The sequence below is a fragment of the Polypterus senegalus genome, chromosome 11 (assembly GCF_016835505.1).
Source record: "Polypterus senegalus isolate Bchr_013 chromosome 11, ASM1683550v1, whole genome shotgun sequence".
NCBI classification, from domain to species: domain Eukaryota; kingdom Metazoa; phylum Chordata; class Cladistia; order Polypteriformes; family Polypteridae; genus Polypterus; species Polypterus senegalus.
This window is the reverse complement of record NC_053164.1, coordinates 165,776,249-165,803,985: the sequence shown is the minus strand read 5'-3', so window position 1 is coordinate 165,803,985 and position 27,737 is coordinate 165,776,249. Positions and strand designations below refer to the sequence as shown.

At 37.3% G+C, this 27,737-nt stretch overlaps 1 protein-coding gene across 2 annotated transcripts; it reads left to right on the top strand.

The window, feature by feature from the left end:
• The first annotated feature begins 728 nt into the window (after positions 1-728).
• LOC120539688 (apoptosis facilitator Bcl-2-like protein 14) lies at positions 729-27,737 on the top strand. Of its 2 annotated transcripts, none has more exons than XM_039770050.1 (7): positions 729-878; positions 3,375-3,453; positions 13,007-13,305; positions 15,702-15,815; positions 17,574-17,644; positions 25,570-25,818; positions 27,289-27,737. In XM_039770050.1, exons 2-7 carry the CDS (start codon positions 3,446-3,448, stop codon positions 27,328-27,330), a joined length of 783 nt encoding a protein of 260 aa, XP_039625984.1. In that variant the 5' UTR covers positions 729-878; positions 3,375-3,445; the 3' UTR covers positions 27,331-27,737. The 2 variants fall into 2 exon arrangements, with proteins under 2 accessions (XP_039625984.1, XP_039625985.1); XM_039770051.1 differs by having other exon boundaries at positions 730-878; positions 13,007-13,164.

Below are 27,737 nucleotides of genomic sequence, written 5' to 3'. Positions count from 1 at the left end.
GTGTGGATTTTAGTCAGCCATAAAGATCAGAAACATGTATGCTGCCAAATATTTGCATGGTTTATTACAGCGTACAGTATTTCTGAGAAAAGGAAAATGTCAGCATACAGAAATTGGTGTTAACCTGTCAGTTTACAAATTGTGATTCTTGTTGGAAATGACAAACACCTCTGCCACAGGAAAACCCCAGTTTCCATATTAACCCAGATTACATAATTGCTTCCAAACCTAAATTAGAGCTATTTTTAGTGTAAACTAGCTGTTTGTCTCATTGGATTTCCTCATGTAATTTTTTTTAGTAAACCAAAAGGAAAACTAAGTAGGGAAATGTTAAGTTAAACAATTGAATATGTGATTTTTTTTTTCAAATTGGTGATGATATAATGGAACTTCTTACAATGTGACATATATCCACCTAGGCTCTTCAATATTTCTGACAGACCATATTCATATTTTAAATATCCTAAGCAAATGAACCCACAATGCAATGGAGTCTTGGAAAAATGATTATGTATGGAAATTTTTGCCTGTGTAATTTAAACTAGTCCTCTCCTCCAAATGTAATGTACTATTATTATATGAATTAGTGCACGTATCGTCGTCACGTCAGGTACTTTGTTAAATACGAAATTCTGCGCGCCCTGCTGCGATTCAGACGTGTCAAAGCTAGCTCGCTATGAGAGATCTAGTCACGGGGTTTCAAGTTTAAATAGTCGTGACGTGACATATGAAAAGACGCATGAAAAGGCGTGCCAAAAGCACTATAAAACATTAGGGAAATCCCGCAGTCTGGTTACATATCATTGAGCAGAAGAAAAGACTTACTTTCGCGGATTACCTGGAAAATATATGCCATCTGATTACCAACGACTCTTCACGTAAGTTTATATCGCGAATGGGGTTTTGGGGAGAAGGGGGAAGCATTTCTGTGAAAGGTTTCGACCAGTAACTGTGCGTTAAGGAAATGCCTGTACTTGAATTTGCCATTAAACAAGAATACATATTGTCAAAACTAGTAGTAATCCTTTTCGACTAGATACTAGTTGGATTTTTTTTTTCAAACTGAAATAACCAAACTGCAAAAGAAAGTCCATGATTATCGGCCTGAACAGTAATCGCTTATAAAACTATAGCCACAGTTACTATTAAGTCATCCGCAATAGAAACGCCGTCTCTTGACAGCTTATCCGATATAGCTAAAGTCGATTCATGGTTTTCAACCGCGTTAATGTGAAATGGAAATTAATGATTAAGTATATATTTGATCAGGACTAGATTTACACCTTTTAACCACTGTAAATGTTGACATGTTTGCCCCTCTTTCTCCGGATGTTTTAAACTTTATATATGTTTGATCTGTTCATTAACAAATTCATTAGTTCAAACGAAATAAATTAAACATGCGCTGGATATTATGATTCGTGCCTTTATTTTAAAGGACGGGTATGCGATTTTAGTTGACAGGTAGTTGCGGGTTGGAGAAAATCAACTTTTAAATTCTACATGAGTGTAGTCTCCCATCTGTACAGAAAACGTCCTGCCTAAAGCGTGTCAAGCAGGGCGTCAACAGATATATATTTTTGCATATGTCGCCCAAACATGACAAAGTACACTTCCAAATAGTTAGTGTGTTTCTTCGTTAAAGAGCATAGACAGAAGAACAAGAAGATATAATCCAACCTACTGTCAGTCGGTATGTAAAAATAAACTGTGCGCATGCGTAGAGACGTACGTGAGTTTATTACCTCAAGCACGCATGCGGACAGTTGTGAGGCATTCGAGGTCCTGGAACTCGGCAGTGTCTGGCAAATAGCTTTCTTTTTAATTAATCTTGACTCAAAATCGACGTTTTTCCTAAACTGGTCCTTCATACATTTTTTCCAGAAGTAAAGGAATTGTAAGATATATTTTAATACAGTGAAGTAAACAACTTTTTATATTGTTAGAAATAAACTACTTTGAATTACGAACATGATGAAATAAAGGAAACGACAGAGCACTTTATTTACTGCCCTAAATTAAGAGAACCAATTTACAAATTAATTTTAGAATTTGACAAAAGCACCCTGTTTGTTAAATCTGAATGATCACTAAGGTAGCAGAGAACAGAAGGCCTTTTAAAATTATGTTATGTATTTTAAACAATACATATTTTATATATTAAAGTTTACAGTAATGTAAGTTAATGTACATTCACGTACCTCCGGCCAGAAGGTCTGAAAATCATCTGAAGTAAGTCAGTTGGCCATTTAATCAGAAGAAGATGAACTGGGCTCTTCATCGGGTGGCCCATTTGTTTTCTAAGTGCAATGACTGAATGTTTACTGGGCACAGTAAATATTGAACACAAAATGAATGGGCATAGATATCATGTCCATCTGAAGGAGTATTGGCTTTTTGAAATGGGGGCGGGGTGGTGGGGGTTATAGGCTTCATGAAAATTAAACCAGCTTAGTCTTGGAAGCTTATTCCAGTTGAGGAAGTAACAATTTGCAGCCTTGCAAAAGGTCAGCTTTTGGACAATACAGTATTGACATTCAAGTGTTTTTTTTCCAGGCCCTTGTAAACTCTGGGTGTCCTAAAGAATACAAAGATAATACTGATAGCTGTAGTGCTGCTGTTTGTAGCTTTACAATGTTGGTCACGTGCACCTCACTACTTGGTGTAGTACTGAAGTTTGGTTCTGGCAGGTGGCAGGGGTACAGGGAAGTAGACTAATGTCTCATCAAGCCCAGGGTCCTGTGGACTTATTATTCTTCCCTGCAATTAATAATTTATGTATTTCCTTATTCACATGATGAAGTCACAATTCAAAGTTTAAAAAAGCTACAGGCAGTAAATTTCATTGCCATTCCCCTGCACCTGCATTCTAGTTGAATGCTGCCAGAAATTACTGAAACCAGGTTTATTTGGATTTGAAAGCAAAAACTCAGCCATTAAAGCACATTTATGTAATGATAAATAGTGTGTTACTTGCCTCTTTGGTTTTAAAAGCTCTAATAAAGTAGAATATTTCTGATGAGTTATATACTGCTTATAAAACATAATATAAAATGTGTTAAATAATTATGTTATTATAAAAATACTGAAAATCAAAACATACATAAATGCTTCACTGAATTGTCCAGCCATTCTTCCTGTTTTTTCCTGTATGTGGTCACAGAGACCAGCAGCTTTTTAAGGTATGCAGGAGCAAGCAATGGATTGGGTAACAGCCCATCACAAGACACTCTGATGGGTAAATTTAGAGTCACCATTAACTGTCTTTGGAATTTTGAAAGAAACAAGAGCATTGCTACATAGATATGGAAAGAATTAAACTCACTTTTATTTATCATTGAAATTAATGAAACTATTGTTTCTTGTGATTGCAGTGTATGCTCTGAAGTGCAGATGTTTATAACCTGTGTGGAGTAAAGTGGTGTGAAGCAATATACGACTATATATGTTAAGGTAAGGTTATTAATATTTACTAGAAAAGACTAAAAAAGTCTCGTACATGTATAGCTGTACTTCCATCAGGTATTGCCAGGCAGTGTTAGAGATACTTTTAAAAGTAATGAAATTATATTACTCATTAGAAAAAAAGTAACTAGTTATATTATATAGTTATGTGTAGAATAATAGCTTCCAGTGTTTATGCACTCTCTAAACCTGGACCTTTTTGATTTTTGCTGACCACATCCCAGCTTGGATGGTGTACTGCTGTATCTCATTTGTGGCATGATATTTCTGAGCTGGTAGCTGCCTGACTTCATATCAGGCATATCAGTGTCTGTTGGACCCTTTCATCCACAGTATTTTAGATATTGCCATATCACACTATAAAACAATTTTGGATGCATAAATATTATGCATTAATATTTTCTTATCTGTTTTAATAAAATTTGTTGCTGAAGATTTGACATTGTAAAATATCAACCATTTCTATTTTTAGTTTAGTTTATTATTAGATGTCACTTGACATAAAGACTTTAAGGATTTTTGTGAAGAGATCTCTGATTCCTGAACTACATTAATTCTGTTAATATGAACATTAATTATAAACACGGGCGGGCTCAGGCTAACTGGCATGAAAAAACTTCTAAAAACTATTTAGGGTTTACTTGGACACAATATTCTCTTTGCCAATACACTGCAAAACAGGAATTCAAAAGGCAAAGAAAATGTTTGGTTATATTGTAAAGACTATTGAACAAATATCAAATTGAAAACAAGTTGAACTATTGAATATATAATCTAACATTATGCTCACACTCTGTTTAGTCACATCTGGACTACTTTGCGTAGTTTTGATCACGACACTATGAAAAGATAAAGTAGCTACATAAACTTTAAAGAAAATCAACCAGGTACATTCCTGGCTAAAGGGAGTATCCTGCTCTGATATGATGTTGGGAATCTTATCCATTTCTTCAAAATGCTTTAATGCATCAAAATCCATTTTGTTAAGCCAGGGGTTCCCAGCCTTGAGTGCCCACACCCCCAGTGTGTTGTAGACTGCAGAGTGTCAAACAGGAAGGCTGCATCATGACTCACCAAAACTGAGTGAGGTTTGTTGTCCAACTTTATTGTGGTGCAATCGGTATCTTGCAGTATGCAGTCATATTTAGGTCATTTATTAGTTAGTTCTCCTGTATTATGATAGATAAAGATTCAAGCATTGCAGGTGCAATTGTCACCTGTGAATGAGCCTCAGAAATGCATATTATCTCATGTTTTCTTTGCTGCAGGCGGAGCTTTTGTAAAGGATAATAATGTTTTTTACATGAATGGAATTTAGACTTTGCAATAATCCACACAGAAAGGCAAAGTCTAATATTGATTTATGTGCAAGTCCAGATCATGAAACATCACTGATTTCAAGGTTTCATTTAATTGACATTTTTGACAGGAAGGTACAAGGGGGGACTGAACTGTATGCAGCACCTGCTGCTTACAATTAGCCCATCTCTCCTGCTGGCAGCCCTGGCAGGTGCGTAGCTATTTAACTGTGTGGTGCATCTGTTTCGAAGTGCAGTGTAGGTTTTATGGGGGACAAAGGTTGTCGACTGTGTCTCATTGCTTACTGGCATGCTGGAACCTTGGGGTCTAAAAAAAAAAAAACCCTCAATCATGGATTGTGTGTCATTTCCTTGCAGCACTTAAGTTTCGTGGGATACTCCAACCCCCCAGATTGTCAATCAAGGGTATGAGCTTCATGGGGGCGCACATTTACAACATTATTGAGGTTTATAAAAGTAACATTGCTCACTTTATATTTAAATTTTGAGCACTGAATTAAAAACTTTTTTTTTATTTAATTTGTTCACCTACAGCACTGTATGCGATACAATTTGAGGTTCAAAAATTAGAAATTTTGACATCGTCTTTAAACATGATAATTCTTTTGTAGGGGGTGTGAAGATAAATGAAACATTATCTAGGGGTGCATGGCATAGAAAAATGTTGGAAACCATCGGGTTAAGCAGAGAATCACATACTTGAGGAAGTATATTTAAACAAAAGCCACCAATGTACTTCTCACATAAAAGGTCATGACTTTTAAAACTATCTGGATGTGATAACTGGGACAACATCGCCATTGGCTAAGTAAATGAGCTTGATGGGCTGAATGTTTTCTTCTTTATTTGTCAGACATCTTAAGAGATAAAACCATTTCACAAAAGGAGAAAAAGACAAATGTTCAAACCCCACCAGAGTTCCCTACTTGTTTAATAAACAGGCAACTCACAGTACAATATACTGTGTCCCATTGTTTTATATTTCTGTCTGTCTAATCCAATATCATAAAGGTGATGGTCCTTTTCAAAAGTATGTCCTCCTCTGGCTAAGGAAAACCGTCACATTAGTTTAAAACGTGAGCTCACACCAGTAAGTAACAGCTAAAGTCCCAAGACAGACTGCACATGATTAGTACAGTGCCCCTACTAGTGAATTGAAAATTAAAATGTTGGAAATCTCAGAGAAAAGTTTTTTTGTGACCATTTATAGTGGTCTAGTCTAGGGTTTATTAGTCTAATCTTAAGTCGTTAGCTATTTGAGAAGGGTACCACATAAAGCAGAACAAGCTGAACTAATCCAATTGTACTGTTTTGTCAGGTAAACTTTACTTTATGCACAATAGAGCTGCTTTTGCTGCTCTTTGAAGATTCTACAGAACACAAGGAAGTCAGATGTTTTTTGCTTAAGACGTGGCCTGTCTGAACATGCCTGTGAAAGTCTTTGTCACACCCACTGTTCCTCACATGTAAAATTCCACTATTTTGCATTACCAAATGAAACTGTAAACTGACATTTCAAATATCTGCTGCTCTTTAAATTGTTAAACTGTGAATGTCATTGCTACGGCTAATATAATGGACACAAATATTTGAAAGTAACAAATTTAATTGCATAATGTTCATTGAATTCTGGTGCATAGCTTTGTTTTTTTTCAGTTGTATTTTTACACACTACTGACAACACTGTATTGCATGTGTTTAAACTTGATTCATAAGTCAACTGATGGAAACAACACAAAAAAAATTACAAACTTGAATATGTGAAACTAACAAAATTTGAATCAGGTCTTCTGACCCATGGATGACTGTCAGCCCAGTTGACATAATGTGCATTTTACAAAATGCTTCTAAATAATTTTTACAGGAAATTTGGATGACTGTAGAAAAATGATGACTCTTACACCTTTTAATGAGCTGTGTTTGATGTGGCAAGATAAGTAAACTAAAGTAACAGGACACAAATCTATTCATCCTTTACAGATCCTATCCTCACAAGATCCCTTCTTAGACAGAGTGCAGTAGCCCTTTTATGCTGTCTCTCGCTCACACACACACATTTATTTATATATACTCAAACAAGATTCACTTAAGTTGTAGGATAAAACCATAGTGCTTAATACAGATGGATGCTGGGAGTGGAGGTAGCACTATATAGGCACTTAATGAGGTAAGAGTCTGTCATGTACCAGAGAGATGTTTAAAATTTCACACCAGAAAATGAGAGAGCATGTGTACATGCCAATCCGAGTTCTTTAACTGTAGAATGAGATGATCCCCCAGGAAGATAAAGGTTCTGCTCTAAAAGCTTACATCATTCCTAAAGAACATTTGAAGGTGCACTCTAAGAATGTCTGGCCCACCTTCCAGTAAAAGGATTCCTGCAGGAGAGAGTGCAGTTCTTCTGTGGATAGCAGAAGCAGATCCCACTTGGGACAGATGAAATCTTGCTACTTAAATGAAGACAATACAGTCTAAAAGCTTCTTTGCAGTCCTAGCCCATTAAAGAGTATCTAGAGGCTATTTTAATGCCTGCTGACTTTGAACCCAAATCTGGTTTGTTTGGTGTGGAAATAACCCTATGTTGAGTTTTAATGACTGCTCCTTACTAGTGGGTTTATTTTCAAAAGTGTATGGAAGCAGGGGAAGACAGGCCAGGGTGTGCAGGACTGAAGAAAACTAGGGAGAGAGTAAGCAAGAGAGAGAAAATGAAAGCGAAACATGGGCTGTTTAGTGGAATCAGGAAGTATGAAATTGGAGAAGTCTGAACAAGTGGCTGTTTAGAAGGCCTACAGTTTTCCCCCTGTGAACGTTCCTCATATGTGATATTGTTTTTTAAACCATTCCTTTTCATAGCAGTACTAGATTAGTATAAAGGGGGACGAATCAGCTTTTTCATTTTCCTTGGAGTCCTCTGGTTTCTTCCAACTCTTCTTCCTTTATCATTTGGTTCACTTATGGCTACTTCCATCACCCAACTGTCAATATAATGTGCAATTTCTGCTTCATTGTGGTTAAGTGGTTTATTTTTTGATTTTTCCCAATGGTTCCTGCACTTGCTAAGCTGACAGTTTTTACACAAATATTGAATGCAAGTAATACTTTATCATTTTAATAATAATACTTATAGTATGAAGGTTAATTTTTTTTGCAAGCCTAAATCTCATCTGGACTGTTTTTTTCATTTCCCTTAAGCTGCTTGCTTGCGGTGATCACAAAAAGATTATTATAAATGTTGCAAGAAATTACCAAGAAGCAATATTGTGGCAAAAGAGACGATGATTCATCAGTGATGTACAGTCATGTGCTATTTTCAGTTTTTATGATTTGCAAGAAATAAATTAAACATTCACTGTGAAACTTGCCTGGGGCACTTAGGCTCACATTGGATTATCAAAGATCACATATCTTTTCAAAGATATTGTTTTGCGACAACACATTTTCTCTGTAGCGATTTAGTTTACTATACAGTTCTTACTCCAAATCATCCAGCAGTGGTTTATATCACCACTGCCTTGTTCTCAAGCATAAATGTTGTCTAATGGCAAAGGCACTGGACTTTTGAAACAAAAGGTTACTGGTTCACTTCTGGCCTTTGGATCACTGTGTTAACCCAGAGAAAGTCCTTTATAATGCTTGTTCCTCATCTGTTATAAAAAAAATCAATGTATATAATTGTAGTTTACCTACTGTACCCATGTTATTTAAATAAAAGGCAAAATATTGTAGACATTATATACCTTTGAAGTGTCATTATTGAAAATAAAATTTCTTTGCACAGCAAGCCGATTTTTAAATGTTTCTAAACTTTATTTCAGAATTTTTCTCTGCCAGCCATTCAGGATTCACATGCATTCCTAAAATCAATAGACAAATAAAACAATCTGCAGACTACATTTTAACATAATATTGTTTTTAAAGAAAGTGATAATAATGACCTCTGAGTTGGCTTGCTTGTTACAGAAAAGCTTCTGGAAGCTACTTATTTTATATAAATAGGTATTTGTTTTGTGACCAGTGAGTTGAGACTTGAGTATTTTATCAATTTATTCCCAACAGAATGGTGATTTCAGTTCTAAAAATGCAAAGTTCAGTTCAGTGACAGCATCTTAGCTGATCAGATAATAATTCTGTAACACAGTCACAACTAAAAGGCTGTTTAGTTTGTGGTCAGTCACAGTTGTAATGATTATTGTAGCATTCATGTGCTATTGGACAGATATGAAATACCCAGTTTTTAATTTCACATGAATATCTTTCAATATGGGTGCCACAGTAACACAGTGGTAGCGCTGCTGTCTTACAGTAAGGAGACCGGGGTTCACATGTTGGGTCCTCCCTGTGTGGAGTTTGCATGTTTTCCCTATGTCTGCATGGGTTTCCTCCTACAGTCCAAAAGTGAATTAGTGATCCTAAATTGGCCCATGTGTGTGTTCAGCCTGTGAAGGACTGATGATACCTGGGATAGGGGGTCCAGCAGACCCCTGTGACCCTCTTCAGGATTAAGCATGTTAAAAAATGACTGACTGACAGACCTTTCAATAAATTAACTCTGAATCAGACAGTTCAAAGAAAATGGTGCCACCCGAATTCTTGGGTTGTGACATAATGCTCACCTTCCACCTAAATCAGCAATATAAAATTAAAAAAAAAATAACTTGGTCAATCAGGATACACTAAATTGGCCCTAATGTGTGTTTTGAGTGTGGGTGTGTGTTCATCCTGCAAAGGACTGGTGATTTGCCCAGGGTTTGTTCCTGCCTTGCACCCCGTGCTAGTTGGGATAGGCTCCAGCACCCCCTACAACCCTGGTCTGAAATAAGTGGCGTAGAAAATGACATGACATGACTTGGTCAATCAGAAATTACAAATTTGAGATTGAATTCTTTTGGTAACAACATGACACATTTTTATGCATTTGTTTTGCTCTTTATATTCAAATAAATTAAGCTTATCTTTAAATGTCTTTTATGTAAACCAAGCAGTGACCTTGAGTTTCTACCAAATACTCTGCAAGTTCACATGTATGCAACAAAGTGGGAAGGTGATATGTGACTAATGGGAATTTAAAAAATTCCCATAGCATGTGAATGCAGGCTTCAGTAATGCCAGACACAGCCAAAGTGAAGTACTTTCTTTCATAACGGCTGGAAGCAGGGGCATAGCCAAATGACAGCACTTCCAGGTCAAGCAGAAGCCCCCAAAACAGGGAGTCCTTCTCCCTGCAGTGTCCTCTCGTGGCATTCAAGAACCCCAACAGTCCCTCAGGACTGCAAATCTCTTGGATCCCTGTGGGTGTCCATACTGGATCCAAACCAGCAGAGCACTGCCATCTATTATACTGGTTGAGGAACCGTTCTTGTATAAAGAACCTCCCCCAGTACATCCATTAATCTTTCCCTTTGACTGGGATAATAATCTAGCCCTATCCTTCTCATGTTGTCCTTCCATTATAGCTTTCTGGTCAGACAAGGATCCTCTATAGCACTTACAGTATATATATACACACTCTTGCATGTATCCATTTTTGACTGTCTTTATGTTATAAACAAAATGTATTATTTTGTCAATTGCAACAAGTGTATTTGGGGTATTTGTTGAAAAATAGTCTATCACCATGCCCAACTACATCAGAGAAAATGTTTAATGTAGACTTTCACTTATGAATGAACCTTGTTCATAAACTGCAGAGATCTATTCATGTTTCCAGCATCCAGGCTGGAAAGGAAACAGTAATCCTTCACTCAACCTTTGTTAATTTGGCATACCTTATGTGGGTGTCTTGTTGATTGTTTTAATTCATTACCAGCATTGTCAATGGTAAAACGTATTAACTGAATGATTAACCTCTTTTTCTACAGCATTAGAAAAAATCTAGAGAAGAGCGATTAGTCAGATTTTCAGCCTGTGGGTGAGGAAGGTTTGAAGTAGTTAAATCTATTCAGTTTTATCAACTGAAGATTAAGAGGGGACACAATTGAAGTTTTTCAAGTAATAGCTGACATCTATTGTATGAATTCCTTGCCTAATATTTAAAATTAATTGTATGTGGAGACACAGATGGAAATTGGTTAAGGGTAGATTTTACACAATCAGCATGAGCAGAGGATGTCCAACGTAGGCAAGAATCATTGTAGCAATATTCAGGTTTTCGTACGGTGTTCAAAATGAGAAATAATGGCTGAAAACCTTGATGTTACAATTGAGGTAACCAACTCACAGTCTCACAAATGTAGTAACATTTCCTGTTTATACCTCTACCATGCATCAAATGTATGATTCAAGGTGTTTAAAATTTCCCTGTTTGTTTTAAAATATTTTTAAAGTTGTTTGCCATTTGTTCAAAACATGAAAACATGAATCACTTTACCAACCAAGACAGACAGCTGGCACAGTATGTGTCTCATTTTCTAAGGGGCAAGAAATGATTACAAAGAAATTATGTTAGAAGTAGAAAACAAAACAAAATGTGTACTTATTAGTGGGAGTCACAAACTCGACAAAGAGGCATAGGAAGGTTTGAGGCAGCCAACCGTATATTATTTCCTGGCTGCAAAATTAAATAAATTGATGTACTGAAGTGTACAGATCAGAATCCCGCACAGAACTCAGGGGATAGAGAAAAGGTGGTGGCTTTAAAAGGCCAGTATAGGAAGTGACCTCAAAGGTGCCAGAACTGGAAGAGTCTTCATCCATAGGCTTGGTCCTGGAAGTGATGTCATCAGGGCCAGGCAGAATTTCCCGTGAACGGTCTGCAGAAAAGCGAGAAAAAGAGTCAGTGCACTCTGCCATCTCCTGGTCTGGTTCGAAATTACTCTCATTCAAGCCCTTTAGCTTCCTTCCTTGTACATGTAAGTGACATGGGCCAGCTGACGGAATTACACTGCCATCCTTTTGGGTACATGACCAAAATTAGAAATTGTATATATAATTTAACACATTTTGCATTTCAGGTTTTTAATTTGGGTGACATGTTGGTTCAGTGGTTTGTGTTTCTGCTTCACAGCTCCAGACTTCTGGCACAGTTGTTGGCGCGTTAGGCTTTGCATATATCTGCATGAGTTTTCTTCAAGTACACGGATTTTCCTCACACATTCCAAGGACATTCAACTTACAGTTAACACAAATCAAAATATATCCTATTAGAGTAAAGCACTCTCTTTCCAGTGGTATCAGGACGGACTTTGAATCCCTGCGCTACTGCATTGTACTAACTGCCTAGAAAGCATGACTGGATGGATGTTCAGTCAAAAGACTAATTTAAGCTATGCATAGCAGCATCTGCCCCAATATTTTCTTAAAAACTCAGTGACCCTAGTGAGAAAATAGGCTAAAGAAAATAGTTGGATCAGTCCCAGAGTTCAGAAGTTGAGTGAATTCTGGTAACAAACCTTGACTCTTAACTAACCAGGAGCTCTGTCCTGTTTGTTAAGAGTGGAGGTAAGGTGGTTTTATTGAGTGAATGTGTAAAATACTTTGTTCACTTATTTATTCAGTTCAGGGTTGTAGGGGCAAAAACATGCCCTAGCAGCACAGCACCATAAAAGGAATACATGTTGAAGTTACTTCATTAAAAATGTTAAACAGGAGGCAAATGTAGGCAGTAAATGGCTTGAAAACCAAGTACAATAGTAATGCTATTATATTAAAACAACAGGAGAATTAGTTTTAGTGTTGAAATGAAAGAAGGGTACTGTTTCTAGGATGTTATTGTGACAGAATAGGTCTTCAGAAAATAAAACAAAGATGCTTGAATGAAATGTGTGGTTGTTAAAGAACTGTCAAGCAACACAATTAGATTCTTGAGCTAAAAGATTGTGGTAGATGTCACTTCCTCAGAGTTTCAGGTTACTGGATTCAAATCATGGACTCAGCACTTCCTGTGTAGAGTTTAATGGTTTACCTATGTTTTTTGTGGATCTTCCTACCATATCACTGAAGATTTTGAAGGTAGGTTAAAATACCCTACATTAATGGATCAGTAACGGACTGGTTGCCTGTCCAGGGCTAGTTCATGAATTAAACCCAATGCTACTGTGAAAGAACTTCGAGTGACCCTGGCTTTCTGAACTGGATTAAGCAGATTTGATAATATATAGCGGGTTGGATAATGGATGGATGGATGGATAATATGTTATATAATATATCTAATATGTCTTGTCAGCACTTACAATATAATGCAAAAAGTTTATTAATTATAGTTGGAAATTTTTTTTTCTTTCCAGAATGTGTCCTACCTCAGCAACAGAGATGGAAAACAGCTCGCCATCAGACAGCATCTATGAAACCTATGAATTTAAGATGCTAATGGTCTATGTCCAGCGTAGGAGGCCTACATTAGACTCCCCAGATGGCAAGAAAATAGAGCAAGCAGATGCAGCTGGTGAGGAGAACAAGCAGAAAGGTTCAGCAAAAAAACAAAAGAAATGGAAAGGTTGGAAGAAACTTCTTCCCAAGTGTGTGACGTCACCTGATGTAGTTGTTGGCCATGAGGAAGATGCAATAGCAAACCGGATGCTACAAAGTAAGTTTCTGAATTTGTGTTAAGGCAGTGTGATTTCACATTGCCGGTTTGCTGTTGCATACACTGCCTCAGCTATATTGAAAATCTGTAGCACACAGCCCAGAAAATTGGGGACCAGTTTATCAAGACAGACATCCTGTGTGACATTTGCACTTGAGGCAAATTTTCTTTAGTCTAAATTTCAATTTTGTTTTTGAGAACAAAATTACTTATTGTATTAATTATTAAATTGAATTTTACTTATGAAAAATGAACACATATAATGCAGAAATATACTGTATTATACATACAGATGTATAATTAAAAACACTACACTAATATATAAATAAAATGTAAGTCCCATACGGGATAGACAGGCATCCTGAGCAGGAGAGGGGATGGTTCCTTACCTGGACAGGATGTTTTAAGTAGATAGACAGGCATCCCAGCCAAGGGATATGAAGGTGCCAGACTCAAAAGAGACTTCTCAGCTGGATGCACATCCTGACCAGGAAAGAAGATTCCTTACTTGGACAGGAAGCCTCAGGCAGTAGGACAGATGTCCTGACCAGATAGATTTTTAGCACCTTTCCTAATCAGGATGAAATAGAATGACAAGGAAGGACTGTCTTTGCGGAATGTTTTTTCCCCCTGGATGCTAGAGGGCAGTGTCCTTGGATATTGGTGCCCAGTTGGAAACCAGCAGGGAATGCCAGGAATTGTAGTCAGCAAGACGGCGATGCAGAGAGAGACACTCCCTGTTATTTGGGACTTTCATATGACCTGGAAGAGCTTCCAACAGGCCAGGTCCCTATCACCAGAAGTAATCCCAGGTCCTTAATAAAAGAGACTGCACTGCCTTGTCCAGATAAGTCAGAGTTGGGAGGAAGGAAGGCAACACTCAATTGGAGGAGAGCAGTGCAGTAGAGAGAGGAGAGGAACAGAAAGAGAAGAGACAGCTTGTTTTGTGCTTGTTATATGAGGTATTCTTATAGTAAAACACCTTTTATTTGGGACTGTCTTGTGTGTTCGTGTTTGGGGCTCACTTGCACCCCTAGGCTTCACAATACACACACACACACCAGAATAACTAAAAAGGAAGAAAATTAACATAGAAACATTTTGACTTGGTGTTCACAGTAAGGCATTGTGCAAGCATATTGCTGTTGGTTTAAAGGAACCCCAGTAGTGTTTACATTTCTGCTCAATAATTCATTGGCTGAAAGTACTCAGTGTTAGTGTGTCAAAGAGAGGATGTGCAGCATTGTTCGTAATGGCACTCAATTTTGTTTTCATTCTGTCCTTCACCAGTGTGTTGATAGTGTGTCCCATAACTTTAGTTTCTTGATTCCGTGGGCTTCTCTTGAAGTGATGTTACTGGTCCAGCACACCACAGCATAGAAAAAAAAATCACACTGGCCATCATAGAATCATAGAAGATGTGAAGGATGTCATTACTTATATCAAAGGAATGCATTCTCCTAAGAAAAAAAGAGCCTGCTCCACCATTTCTTATATAGTTCCTCTCTGTTATAAGACTACTCCAATATATTATTGATGTGAACCCCCAAGTACTTGTAGGAGTGCACTACCCCTACATCCACTACCCGAAAGTGAGACCGGACACAGAGGCTGTTTGGTGCAGTGAAAGTCAATAACCAGTTCCCTAGTTTAGCTAATGTTAACTTGCAAACTATTCTTTCTGCACCAAGAAACATTCTCCACCTGATTTCTCCATTCTGTCTCACCCCCCTTATCAAGACACCCCATAAGTGCAGAGTTATCTGAGAATTTCTGTAAGTGATATGACCTGGTGTTGTATTTATAGTCTGAGGTTTACAAAGTGAAGAGAAAAGGAGACTGGGCTGCTCCTTGTGTTGCTCACATCCATATCAGAAGCACAGTCCTTGAGTGTCACAAACTGCAATAGGCCATTGTCTAGGATAATTTTTTGGTTTAAATATTAGAAAAACTGCTTTCAAAATGTTGACAGCTTTGGGAGCAAGGCAGAATCTATACTTGAAGACAACACCAGTCCATTTCACTGTATGTCTTGCCCACACCCATAGCGCTCACACCAGCCAATTTTATCTAATTCCCACATGGTAAGAAATAAGTGTGCCTGGAGAATATTCATGTGTATCCAGCGAAAATGTGCAAATGTCAGACAGAGAGTGACAGGGCTAGCACTTAGGGAAGAGGTTGATGTTTTTTTCAAGCTGCTTAACACCTAATTATAGCTACTTGCAAATTTCTATGTACCAGACAACTATAAATTGACTTTAAATCTTTAGATTTTTAAGTTGTCTTTGATCTTAAGGCTGAAAATGAGTTTTACTAATCCCTGTTTCACCACACTGTATGCTTAGTCAATGTGTACAGTTCATTAATTTCATTTCATTTTTGTTTAACTGCAGAAGAGGATAACTCCGAAAAAGTTGCAGAAAAACTTGGAGAGATTCTTAATTCAAATGATCATTTCAAGAATTTGTCACTATCTTTGGAAAGTCTTGAGACAGATGGAAATGAAGGTAATTAATATAAATAAATATTGCTAAACACGTTTTAAGCATGAAAACCTAAAATATTCATTCTTAATATTTATTAATCTTCATAATAGCTGTATATTAAATACTGTCAATAAGATCTCCAGACTTTCTTCTAATTCTGCATAGAATTCACTTTTATCTACAGCTATATTTACCTTTCAGCCTTACTACTATTGCTGGATGAAGGAACATTTGAAATTTTACTCTATTAGTCTACCCACCTGTTCATACTACAGTATTAGACCAGACAGATGATTGTTCCAGGTTGCTTTCTCTGTCATTTCTGTACAGTGTCCTGCCTAACAAATAAAAATCTGTGCAAGCAACTAATATCTGAATTGACTGTGATAATTTACTGAGGTCAACCTAATATGAAACCAGAAGGCATGAAACACAAAAAAAAATATCTAAAAGATGAAATCAGCAGCCAAAAAAAAAAAAACCAAATAAAAATATACTGTATGAACTGTATTAATTTAAAATTAAAAGATTGGCCGAGTCACTTCATAAATCAGAACCAGTCTGCCTCTCTTATCATTGAAACTTTATACAAGCTTTCCTCTTAGGTTAAAACTGGGAGCAATTTTTAAATGCCAGATCAGATTATGTGCTGGCCCAAGCTCCAGAATCACTTATATTTCCTCTAAAACTCTATGGCTACTATATTGCAGTTGTAACCAAAGTCCCAAAGAAGAAGTGCATCCACTTTAGAAATATTCTTTGCCTGCATTTCTACTGTAAATCTGAAGGAAAGGTGAATGGAAAACTGAATCTTTGTTTTAACTTAATTGTTAGGTGGATTGGTGATCCTAAATTGTCCCTAGTGTGTGCTTGGTGTGTGGGTGTGTGTGTGTGTGTGTGTGCCCTGTGGTGGGCTGGCGCCCTACCCGGGGTTTGTTTCCTGCCTTGCACCCTGTGTTGGCTGGGATTTGCTTCAGCAGACCCCCATGACCCTGTAGTTAGGATATAGCAGGTTGGATAATGGATGGATGGATGTTTTAAATTGATTCAATTTATTAATGGCCATCAAAATGGAGCAAAACAGCACCTACAGGATACAAATCTGACACTTAAGCAATGTATGACAATAAGGAATTTTTAAGAACATTAGAACAATTGTCACAAGAACAGGTCATTCTGCCCAACAAGCCTGCCAATGCTTCTTACCAAGATTGTCCAAAGTAACATTAAGTCAAGATTTGAAGGCACCTAAAGTCCTACAATCTCCAGCACACTACTTGATGATTTATTCCGTGTGTCTATGGTTCTTTGTGTGAAGAAAAATCATTGAGGTGACAAGAGTTCAAGTCAGTAAAGAAAGCTATTAGTTTTTTGTTTGAGTATCTCTTAAACATACCCAAAGAGTGCCAAAACATACGATGCAAAAGCGATTCTAAATTAAGTCATTACTACCTCACCTGTGTTGGTGACGTGTTGTCATTTGCAAAGAAAGCTCTGTTATCTCTCTGTCTCTCTCTTTCTCAGGCATTCATTTTATTTCCCACCCTTCTTTCACCTCCATTACAGGGTTTCACCTTTGTAATTCTCAAGTAACTTTATCAATGTTAGCCTTTGGCTTCATTGGTAGAAAGAAGTGCAGTATGAAAATGAAGGAGACCCCAACCCTATAATTCAAGCAGTTAATAAGTATCAAATAATTGACCACCCTAAAATGGTATAAAAAAGAACAAAAATTCAATCTGTGAATCTAAACTTTAACTTGAACTTATTTTTACATAGATGAAGAGCAGGACGTGATCCAGAAAGTCGTGAACCTAATAAGAGAGTCTGGCGACCAACTCAATGAACGGGTAAATGCATTTTATATGGAATTCTCTGATTCAAATTATTAATCCTTGCATTTTATAGTTATTCTCAACATATTATATTGAATTGCAAAAGTATACTGTTAGCACAAAGTATGAAAGTCAATTTTTGGTACATGCAAAAGTAATTCTACTTTCAAGTGTTCTTATTCCTAAATATTCTTGCTTCTCTGTACAGAATACTCACATCCATACATGGCATGTTTAAATCTTATTTCCACAATTTCAGTGACAGATATAATCATATGTACATATCTGTATGTTTAGGTCAGTGGCTGAATGACAATCTAACTTAAACAGAGTTTGTTTTATGGCTGTGTGATCATTATTTGTGAAAACAATATTTTTTGATTTTGTTATTTTATGCAATTTAATTCTTACAGTATTAAGTCCACTTCCTATAAAATTGGATCACAGAGTTCCAAATATTTACAGATAATACAGCACATTTTCAATACAGCACAGTGCACCATGCCGTTTACAGTATAAATATATTTATAGGGTGGTCCAGATCTAATTATGCAATTTTCATTACGCTATAACTTATTAAGTTTGTTACATAGAAAATCACCTGTAAAATCCCAGACTATCGAGAAGTGTGCGAACTGACATCATGAAGAATCGTCTTTGCGCCGAACTGGAATCGTCCCCGCATAAATCAAAGTCATCCAGACGATCTGGATCTGCATAATTAGATCTGGACTACCCTGTAATAAAATGCAGTGTCTATGCATGTGGATCTTGTAAGTGTTTGAAATGCTTTTATGCAGATGACATAGACAATAAAATCTCTAGGAGACCATAGAAATGACAAATTCTTAGTTAGAACCCTGTTTTCTATAGTACTGTGCAGGGTTTTGTATATGACTTAGGTAGAATCATACTTTAGTCTGATGCTGGGTCTGTAAACTGTGATGCTGTTATTTTCATCCACTCTAGGACCTTAGAGCAAGCTTCTAATGAAATGCTTATGCAACACCAAGCACCACAGCCAAACACTGACATAAGAAAAAGAAAAATGAAATATACAGTATCCAGAACAGGACGTTTCCTTATATAAAGCTGTATTGAGGCCAAACATATTCAAATTATAAACTCTATAGATCATAATTTACAAGAAAAAAAGAATTTCTGAAAATATATAGATACATATCCTGATCTACAAGAAGACCTCACTCCAGAAGTGGTCATATTGTGTTTAGTAATGCATAATATGTGAAAATCCATTGGAAATTCTTAACATGTCAAAAAGTTCATATATACTTACATTATACGTAAGGAAGTTAAAAAAGCAAGTAAATAATCACAAGGTACTCTAAGAAGAACCGGTCTTGATAAAATAATGTAACTTTGGTCTTGATTTAAAAGTCGAAATTGATCTCTAAGTAGGTCATTCTATAATTTGCAGGCACCTTAGTCAGAGGCCCCATTTCCAGTAGTAGTTTTAATTACAGGTGCATCTCAGAAAATTAGAATATCGTGAAAGAGGTAATTTGTTTTCATAATTAATTTCAAAAAAGTAAACATTCATATATGCTATATTCATCACACCTTAAGTGAAATATTTCAAACAATTTTTTTTTGTCTTAATGTTGATGATTATGACAGATATCTCAAGAAAATCAGAAATCCAGAATCTCAGATTAGTAGAATATTACACAAGATCAATCAAAAAGGGATTCACAATACTGAAATGTCCAACTTCTGAAAAGTATGTTCATCTATACAGTCTATACTTGATTGGGGCACCTTTACCACAAATTACTGCATCAAATGCAGCATGGCAAGGAGGCGATCAGCTTGTGGCACTGCTAAGGTGTTATTGAAGCTCAGGTTGCTTTGATAGTGGCCTCCAGCTTGTCTGTATATTTAGGTCGGGTGTATCTCATCTTCCTCTTCACAATACCCCATAGATACTCTGGGATTCAGGTCAGATGAGTTGGTTGGCCAATCAAGTAATACACAGTAAAACCATGGTCAGCAAACCAATTGGTAGTAGTTTTGGCACTGTGAGTAGGTGCGAAGTCCTGTTGGAAAAGGAAACCAGCATCTCCATAACACCTGTCAGGAAATAGAAGCATGAAGTGCTCTAAAATCTCGTGGTAGATGGCAGCTTTTACTTTGGACTTTATAAAAAACACCGTTGACCAACAGCAACAAATGACATCTCGAATCATCACAGACTGCAGAACCTTCACACTGGACTTCAGACTCCTTTTCCTCCAGACTTTAGGGCCTTGATTTCCAAATTAAATGCAAAATTTACTTTCATCTGAAAAGAGGACTGTGGAACACTGAGCAGCAGTCCAGTTCTTTTTTATTCCTTAGCCCAGGTAAGACACTTCTGGCATTCTCTCCGGTTCAGGAGTGGCTTGATAGCAGGAATGCAACAGTTGTTTTCCTTTTTTTGAAGATGTCTGTGCGTGGTGGCTCTTGATGCACTGACACCAGCCTCACTCCACTACTTGTGAAGCTCTCCTAAGTTCTTGAATTGACTTTTCTTGACAATCCTCTCAAGGCTGCAGTTGCTTGTGCACCTTGCCCTACCACACATTTTCCTTTCAGTTGATTTTCCATTAATATGCTTCAATATAGCACTCTGCAAACAGTCAGCCTTTTCTGCAATGACATTCTGTGGCTTGAAGGGTGTCGATGACCATTGTCCAGAGAATGATCAAGTCAGCAGTCTTCCCCAGGATTGCGGTTGCATGTACTGACCTAGACCAAGAGATACACATTATTTACACTGTTTAAACATCAATTAACTCAAAAACTCGAAATGAGATATTCTAATAATCAGAGAAACTGCATTTCAAATTTTCGTGAACTGTCATAATCATAAATATTAAATCAATAAAAAAAGCTTGAAATTTCACTTTACGTGTAATGAATATAGTATATATGAAGGTTTACCTTTTTGAAATAAATTATGAAAACAAATTACCTTTTTCACAATATTCTAATTTTTTGAGTTGCCCCTGTATTCTGTAAATTTTAAGAGGACTTGTGGCTTATGATTGAAGTCTACTCAAGAGTAGAGCTTTCCATGCCATACTATGATTTCATTTAGACTGTACTTTAGTTATTAATACATTGCAAGGTAAGGAATGGCTCAGAAATGTATGAAACTATATGTTGAAAATGGCATTGAAAAAATTATCTGTAAATTTACCTAGAAGAGACACTTGAGAAATGAAATTACGGTATGTGATTGTACTTTTTACGTCTAGTCCAGCCATCCTCACTATTATGTTTTCAATTAAGAGCGGGGCACCAAATTAATGATGGGAATGATTTAACAGTAAAACAGTATAATAGTTAATATTGCTTGAGACAAACAGAACATGAGATCCTGCGAAAATGCTTTTTTTTGGTAATATTTCTAAGATCGAGGAAGCAGATCTTGGAATGTGAGAATATGGAGAAAAAAATCTTGCTGTAGTTTCATTCATTTTCTTTATCAGTGTTTACAAACTAATTGGTATGTCTTCTGGTGGATAATGAAGTGTGCAAAACTGTAAAAGGAACTAAAAATTTGTAGCAAAATAAATATATGCTGGGTAAGCAGCTAGCCTTAATTCAGCAACCTAAATTACATTCTTAAAGCAACAAGCTACAACTGTATCATAAACCAGAACAGACAAAGGATTTAAACACAAAATAAGATTATTACTTAACTTTGAATGATCTTGCACAGGTTCATTAATTCATTTTCTATATTGCCATATTTCATTACAAGGTAGCATGGAGCCTGAATTTATACCAGTAGCTTCAGACACAAGGCATTAACTAATTCTAGATGACTGTTCATCTCGAAGCATACTCAGTCACAATTGGAGCTGTCAATCAGCATTGCTTGCATATCTTTTCATATGAAATGAAACACCACCACCCTGAGGAAAAACTACACCTACAGGAGGAGAATTTGCCAACACCAAACAAAGTACACAGGCCAGGAATAATGCCACCAAACTGGCATGCACAGCCTGCATGCCTATTAAAATATCCAAAGAATGGCTGGACTCTGCTCCTGCACTTCTGAACAATAAAGTCCTTTCTGCCATCACTAGCTGCTTAACTGGAATGGTTTCCTTCACTAATCATAATCTGTACTGGTTGGAATAATGTTAGGCTATCATTGGTCAACTTTTGGAAAATTTGGAGACATCACCTGACCTAACTACATGTCATACATATGTAGGAGGATATTTTATATTAATGGATTCAAAACTAGCATAATATATCAAGCACTACCCGTCCCCCGCGGCTTTGCCCATGTAGAAGTGAAACAGGACAGCAGACGAGAACCCTGCCCGGCTCCCTATTCCTGACATCACGCTTCTCCCTCCTCTCGGCCCGTAGCCTCTCTCTCAGATTAGCGCAAGTATATTGCTGGAAGCGTACTATGATTCTTAGCGCAATGAGAGAACTCGCAAAATCAACCGAAATGTTCAAGCAAATTCTAGAAAAAATGCCAATCTAAATCTATTAAGTAGTTCTCTCATTTGCTAACTAAGCAGATGTAAGATACACCCTGAGGTTGGCGTGTGAGCGTGGAGGGCCCTGCACCCCTCCTCTCAGGCCAATGCATCTCTCTTGGATTTGCGAAAATAAATCGGTACTGCAAGTAAACTGTAATACTTGGCACAATGAGAGAGGTCGCAAAATCAAGTGGAATGTTCAAGCAAATTATAGAAAAAAACCTGATCTAAATCCATTAAGTAGTTCTCTCGTGAAAAGCAGACAGACATTGGATTTTATATATATAAAAATTATATATATATGATATATACACTCACCTAAAGGATTATTAGGAACACCTGTTCAATTTCTCATTAATGCAATTATCTAATCAACCAATCATATGGCAGTTGCTTCAATGCATTTAGGGGTGTGGTCCTGGTCAAGACAATCTCCTGAACTCCAAACTGAATGTCAGAATGGGAAAGAAAGGTGATTTAAACAATTTTGAGCGTGGCATGGTTGTTGGTGCCAGACGGGCCTGTCTGAGTATTTCACAATCTGCTCAGTTACTGGGATTTTCACGCACAACCATTTCTAGGGTTTACAAAGAATGTTGTGAAAAGGGAAAAACATCCAGTATGCGGCAGTCCTGTGGGCGAAAATGCCTTGTTGATGCTAGAGGTCAGAGGAGAATGGGCCGACTGATTCAAGCTGATAGAAGAGCAACTTTGACTGAAATAACCACTCGTTACTACAGAGGTATGCAGCAAAGCATTTGTGAAGCCACAACACGCACAACCTTGAGGCGGATGGGCTACAACAGCAGAAGACCCCACTGGGTACCACTCATCTCCACTACAAATAGGAAAAAGAGGCTACAATTTGCACGAGCTCACCAAAACAGGACAGTTGAAGACTGGAAAAATGTTGCCTGGTCTGATGAGTCTCGATTTCTGTTGAGACATTCAAATGGTAGAGTCAGAATTTGGCGTAAACAGAATGAGAACATGGATCCATCATGCCTTGTTACCACTGTGCAGGCTGGTGGTGGTGTAATGGTGTGGGGGATGTTTTCTTGGCACACTTTAGGCCCCTTAGTGCCAATTGGGCATCGTTTAAATGCCACGGGCTACCTGAGCATTGTTTCTGACCATGTCCATCCCTTCATGACCACCATGTACCCATCCTCTGATGGCTACTTCCAGCAGGATAATGCACCATGTCACAAAGCTTGAATCATTTCAAATTGGTTTCTTGAACATGACAATGAGTTCACTGTACTAAAATGGCCCCCACAGTCACCAGATCTCAACCCAATAGAGCATCTTTGGAATGTGGTGGAACGGGAGCTTCGTGCCCTGGATGTGCATCCCACAAATCTCCATCAACTGCAAGATGCTATCCTATCAATATGGGCCAAGATTTCTAAAGAATGCTTTCAGCACCTTGTTGAATTAATGACACGTAGAATTAAGGCAGTTCTGTAGGCGAAAGGGGGTCAAACACCGTATTAGTATGGTGTTCCTAATAATCCTTTAGGTGAGTGTATATTGAACCAGAAAGAGGTGAACAAAAGATATGGTGGAAGAAGAACAAAGAAGATTCAAATATGTTCCTGATTGGTAGAGTTAAGCTTGAAAATGCCATATAAAAGTAGGTCAAGAGCACTCTTTAAGACCCAGAATGGGACATTATCTTTTCCATACTGTTTCTACCAACCCAGCCCATTTTTTTTCGTTGCCTGGTAGTACCACTTATATGTAGCAGACACTTCATGAGAGTGGCAGAAATAGTTCAGATGGATTGCAGATACAGTGGACACTATATTTTTCCCATAAGAAATAATGGAAATACCCATAATGTGCTCCGAACCTCCCACAGTAACACTTACTTAACCTTTTCATAATAAAAAAGGGTTGTATAATGTGCATAATTTACCAAAACACCAATAATTTTTCTAATGTACTAACCAAAAAGTTATAAAAAGTGCCTAGCCTACCAGAAACAACAATTTCATACTGTACTCACCATTTAATTTGACATCTTTGGGCTGCAGGAAGGGAGGAGGAGGAGAATAAAACAGAAGGTGGTTATTGTTTAGAAGGAGCCTCCTTATGCAAATCTTTTCTTTGTAAAATTGTCGAGATGGTGGATTTTGACATGCTGTACATATTAGCGACATCATCATGTGCCGCGCCAGCCCGCTAGCTAACATCCCTTAACAATCGCTTTCTTTACCTTCGTTACCTTCTCTTCCTTCCTTAGCAATTATGCGTCTTGCTTGTCATGGTCTTAGTGAATTATATATATAGAAAAATCACTGCACTGACCAAAATTACGTCCACAAATACATGTATCTGGGCTCTGACTGAAGCTTATGAACGCTCTCGGCTGTTTGTTTACATTCGCACAAGCAGATAAACATGACCGCATTCGGGTCGTAACACAAGATGTTGGTCGTAAATGAAAACAAAATTTTGGTCGTAAATCAAGTTGTTCGCACATCAGGCCGGTCATATATCAAGGGTCGACTGCACTAACCTTGTGCTTCTTAGACTTTCTAAACTCAAAAGCAAAAAAAAAAGCCTGCACAATTTAATCTTCTAATATTTTTGACTTTTTTGGTTTCATTTTGAATTATGTTTTAACTATTATTTTGGCCTGTTTTGTCTCTGTTTTTTCATCTTTGCACATTTTCTCTTTTTGGATAATAGGCAATAAAACATACATGATTTTGCTATCAGGATTTGCCATGAATCCACTGCCATGACTCTGTTTTTCTAGATTTAAGTGTCAACTTTGGCTGCCACTGAAAACTGAGCATTGCAGAGCTCTTTTTCACTTTGTCCTTGGCTTCCTTGCCATAGAACAAGATGTTGGAATCTTGTGCCAAGCTGGTGATCTGCTCTGGTCCATCAGTGAATAACAGAATACTATTTTATCTACTATATCTGCTTGTAACTTGTTACACAACTGTAAGGAAACTGCATTCTTTGTCTTAATTGAGCGCATTCAGTATTTTGCCTTTCCCATTCTGTATCTATACTCATATCCAGTGGAATTTCCGTGGGTTCATCTAATACAGTATATCTGCTAAATTCTACCGTGTATTTGCTAAGTGTAACTCTAATCATCCCACTTCTTTTGATTCAAGAAAAAGCAAGAGAGTTGAGGTGAAGTTTCTAAATCAAGAGGTGAAGGCCATTTGATTTGGTTTTCTGTGATTGAGAATTAATTTCTTTTTATAATTAATTGCCATATTTTGGCTTGCCAAAAACTGTACAGGTCATGACATACAGTGTCACAAGATTGGTGCTGCTTTTCATGCGGTTTTACCAGGAAAAACTTTAGCTTCTCACAGCCATAAACTGAACAGGTTCAAGAAGTGGATAGAGGTTTGAATAATAAACCATTGCTAAAAATATCTTTCATTCTTTTTTTAACAGATTAAAGAAGACAAAAGAATTGAACAGTGCTTAACTGAGACGTTTACATACAGCCTATTTAAAAATGTACTTGATTTGTTTTTCAAACAATCAATGAATGTCAAGGATGAGGTTAAGATTGCATACACTGCTGAACTCACAACAAAATTTTGTGCAATTGACCATCATCCCATGAATATGGTATTAGGATTTGGAGCCAAGTATTTGCAAGATAATTTTAGTCAATGGATTCAGAGTCATGGTGGATGGGTAAGTATGATTTCCTTCTTTATATTTACAGTTTTTATCATTACAACAGCATTCTCAAAACTGCAATTTAAGGGTTGGGTGGTACACAGCCTATCCAGGCAGTACTTGGCACAAGGCAGTAACTAACCCTGGTGGGTGGAGCAGTCTATCACAGACTTCCACTCACACACAGGGCCAGGCTAGAATCACAAGTTGACACGCATCTATGGATTGTGGGAGGGAAAACAAAAACATGCATGCATGCATATGGAGTACATGTGAACTCTGTGCATACAGTGACCAAAAGCAGAATTGTAACCCAGGACACTGAATCTGTAAGGCAGCATTGTTACCTATTATGCCAACCTGCTTCCTGATTGTTAATACTGTAGTATTCATAAAGTGTAGCACAGGGGTATTGTTCTCAGTACTGCTGCCTCTTGGGTCAAGATTAGGTTCAAATCATAGTCTGTCCACTGTCTGTATGAAGTGTCTTATATTCTTGATGCACTTGCATGTCTTTTTCATTGGATATTCATCTTCAACGTTTCAGAGATAAATCATTAAATACTAATAAGTAACTTTACATTTTTCCCACATGAGTGTTGGCATGTGTGGGAATGGGCCCTGTAATGGACTAACGTGTGGTTCCCACTTTGTGTCCAATGCTCCCATTGTGAAGTCTGTCTTCCCATGACCATTAAATAGAATTAAGTGGATTCTAATATTGATGAATAAATAATTCTAGGACAATGTACAGTTTATGTACACTTAATGGAGGTATTTAGCATTACTATCATACTTTGTACTGAAGATATGATTATGTTCTAACATATGCAAGTTAAAGCTTAAAAAGTATTTTTGGAAATTCTGCCTTTTATATGTTGGGTATGACCATACAGGAATTCAGAAACATAATTGCAAATAACCACTAGTAGAGTCTTTGAAGGGAATAAAAATCTATGCAAAGAATGTAGCCAAATAACTGGCTTCTCCCTGTTTCTACCCATGAACATCTGCTTTCATGCATTTAACCATTTACAATTAATGTGCATCAATCCATCCATCATCCAACCCGTTATATCCTAACTACAGGGTCACGGGGGTCTGCTGGAGCCAATCCCAGCCAACACAGGGCGCAAGGCAGGAAACAAACCCCGGGCAGGGTGCCAGTCCACCGCAGGGCACACACACACACTATGGACAATTTAGGATCGCCAATGTACCTAATCTGCATGTCTTTGGACTATGGGAGGGAACCAGAGCACCCGGAGGAAACCCACACAGACACGGGGAGAACATGCAAAGTGCACAATTTACATTTAAAACAATTTAGATTTTAGACATAAAATAATTATGAGAAGACTGTACATATCAGTCTTTATATTTGTGGAGCTATGCTACGATTATGTACAACATTTAGATTATATATAGCTGTTAAATGTAAAATGTATTTTATGTAACATACCAACTTTCTCTTTCTTTCAATAGGAAAAAGGGTTGCAGATCACTGATGAGGAGGAGGTTGAATAAGCTTTTCTTCTAACTTCATCTTTAATTAATTTCATATGCTTCCATTCTGTTCTTTTAAAGTCCTTTGTGTTTTTTCAGTGCTAAAGAGACGATAAACCCTAGTGGCAAGCACAAGGAAAGCAGTCAGAGCCAATGGATTCTACAGCTATACCATCTACTGTACTTTTATCCATTTCATTACCTTGCTTGCTGACAAAGAACACAAAAAAAAACACAACAAGCTTCCTAACAACTTTAAAAGTCTGTAAAATAAGTTATAAAAAGAAAGACTTTTTTCTATAGTATTTAGTCTTCTGATGCTGTTGGACAGACTAAAGAATCTTTTAGACTGTGATTATATTATTATTATGTTATGTAGAATACCCAGAGGGGACTGGCCGGTCTCATGGTCTGGAATCCCTGCAGAT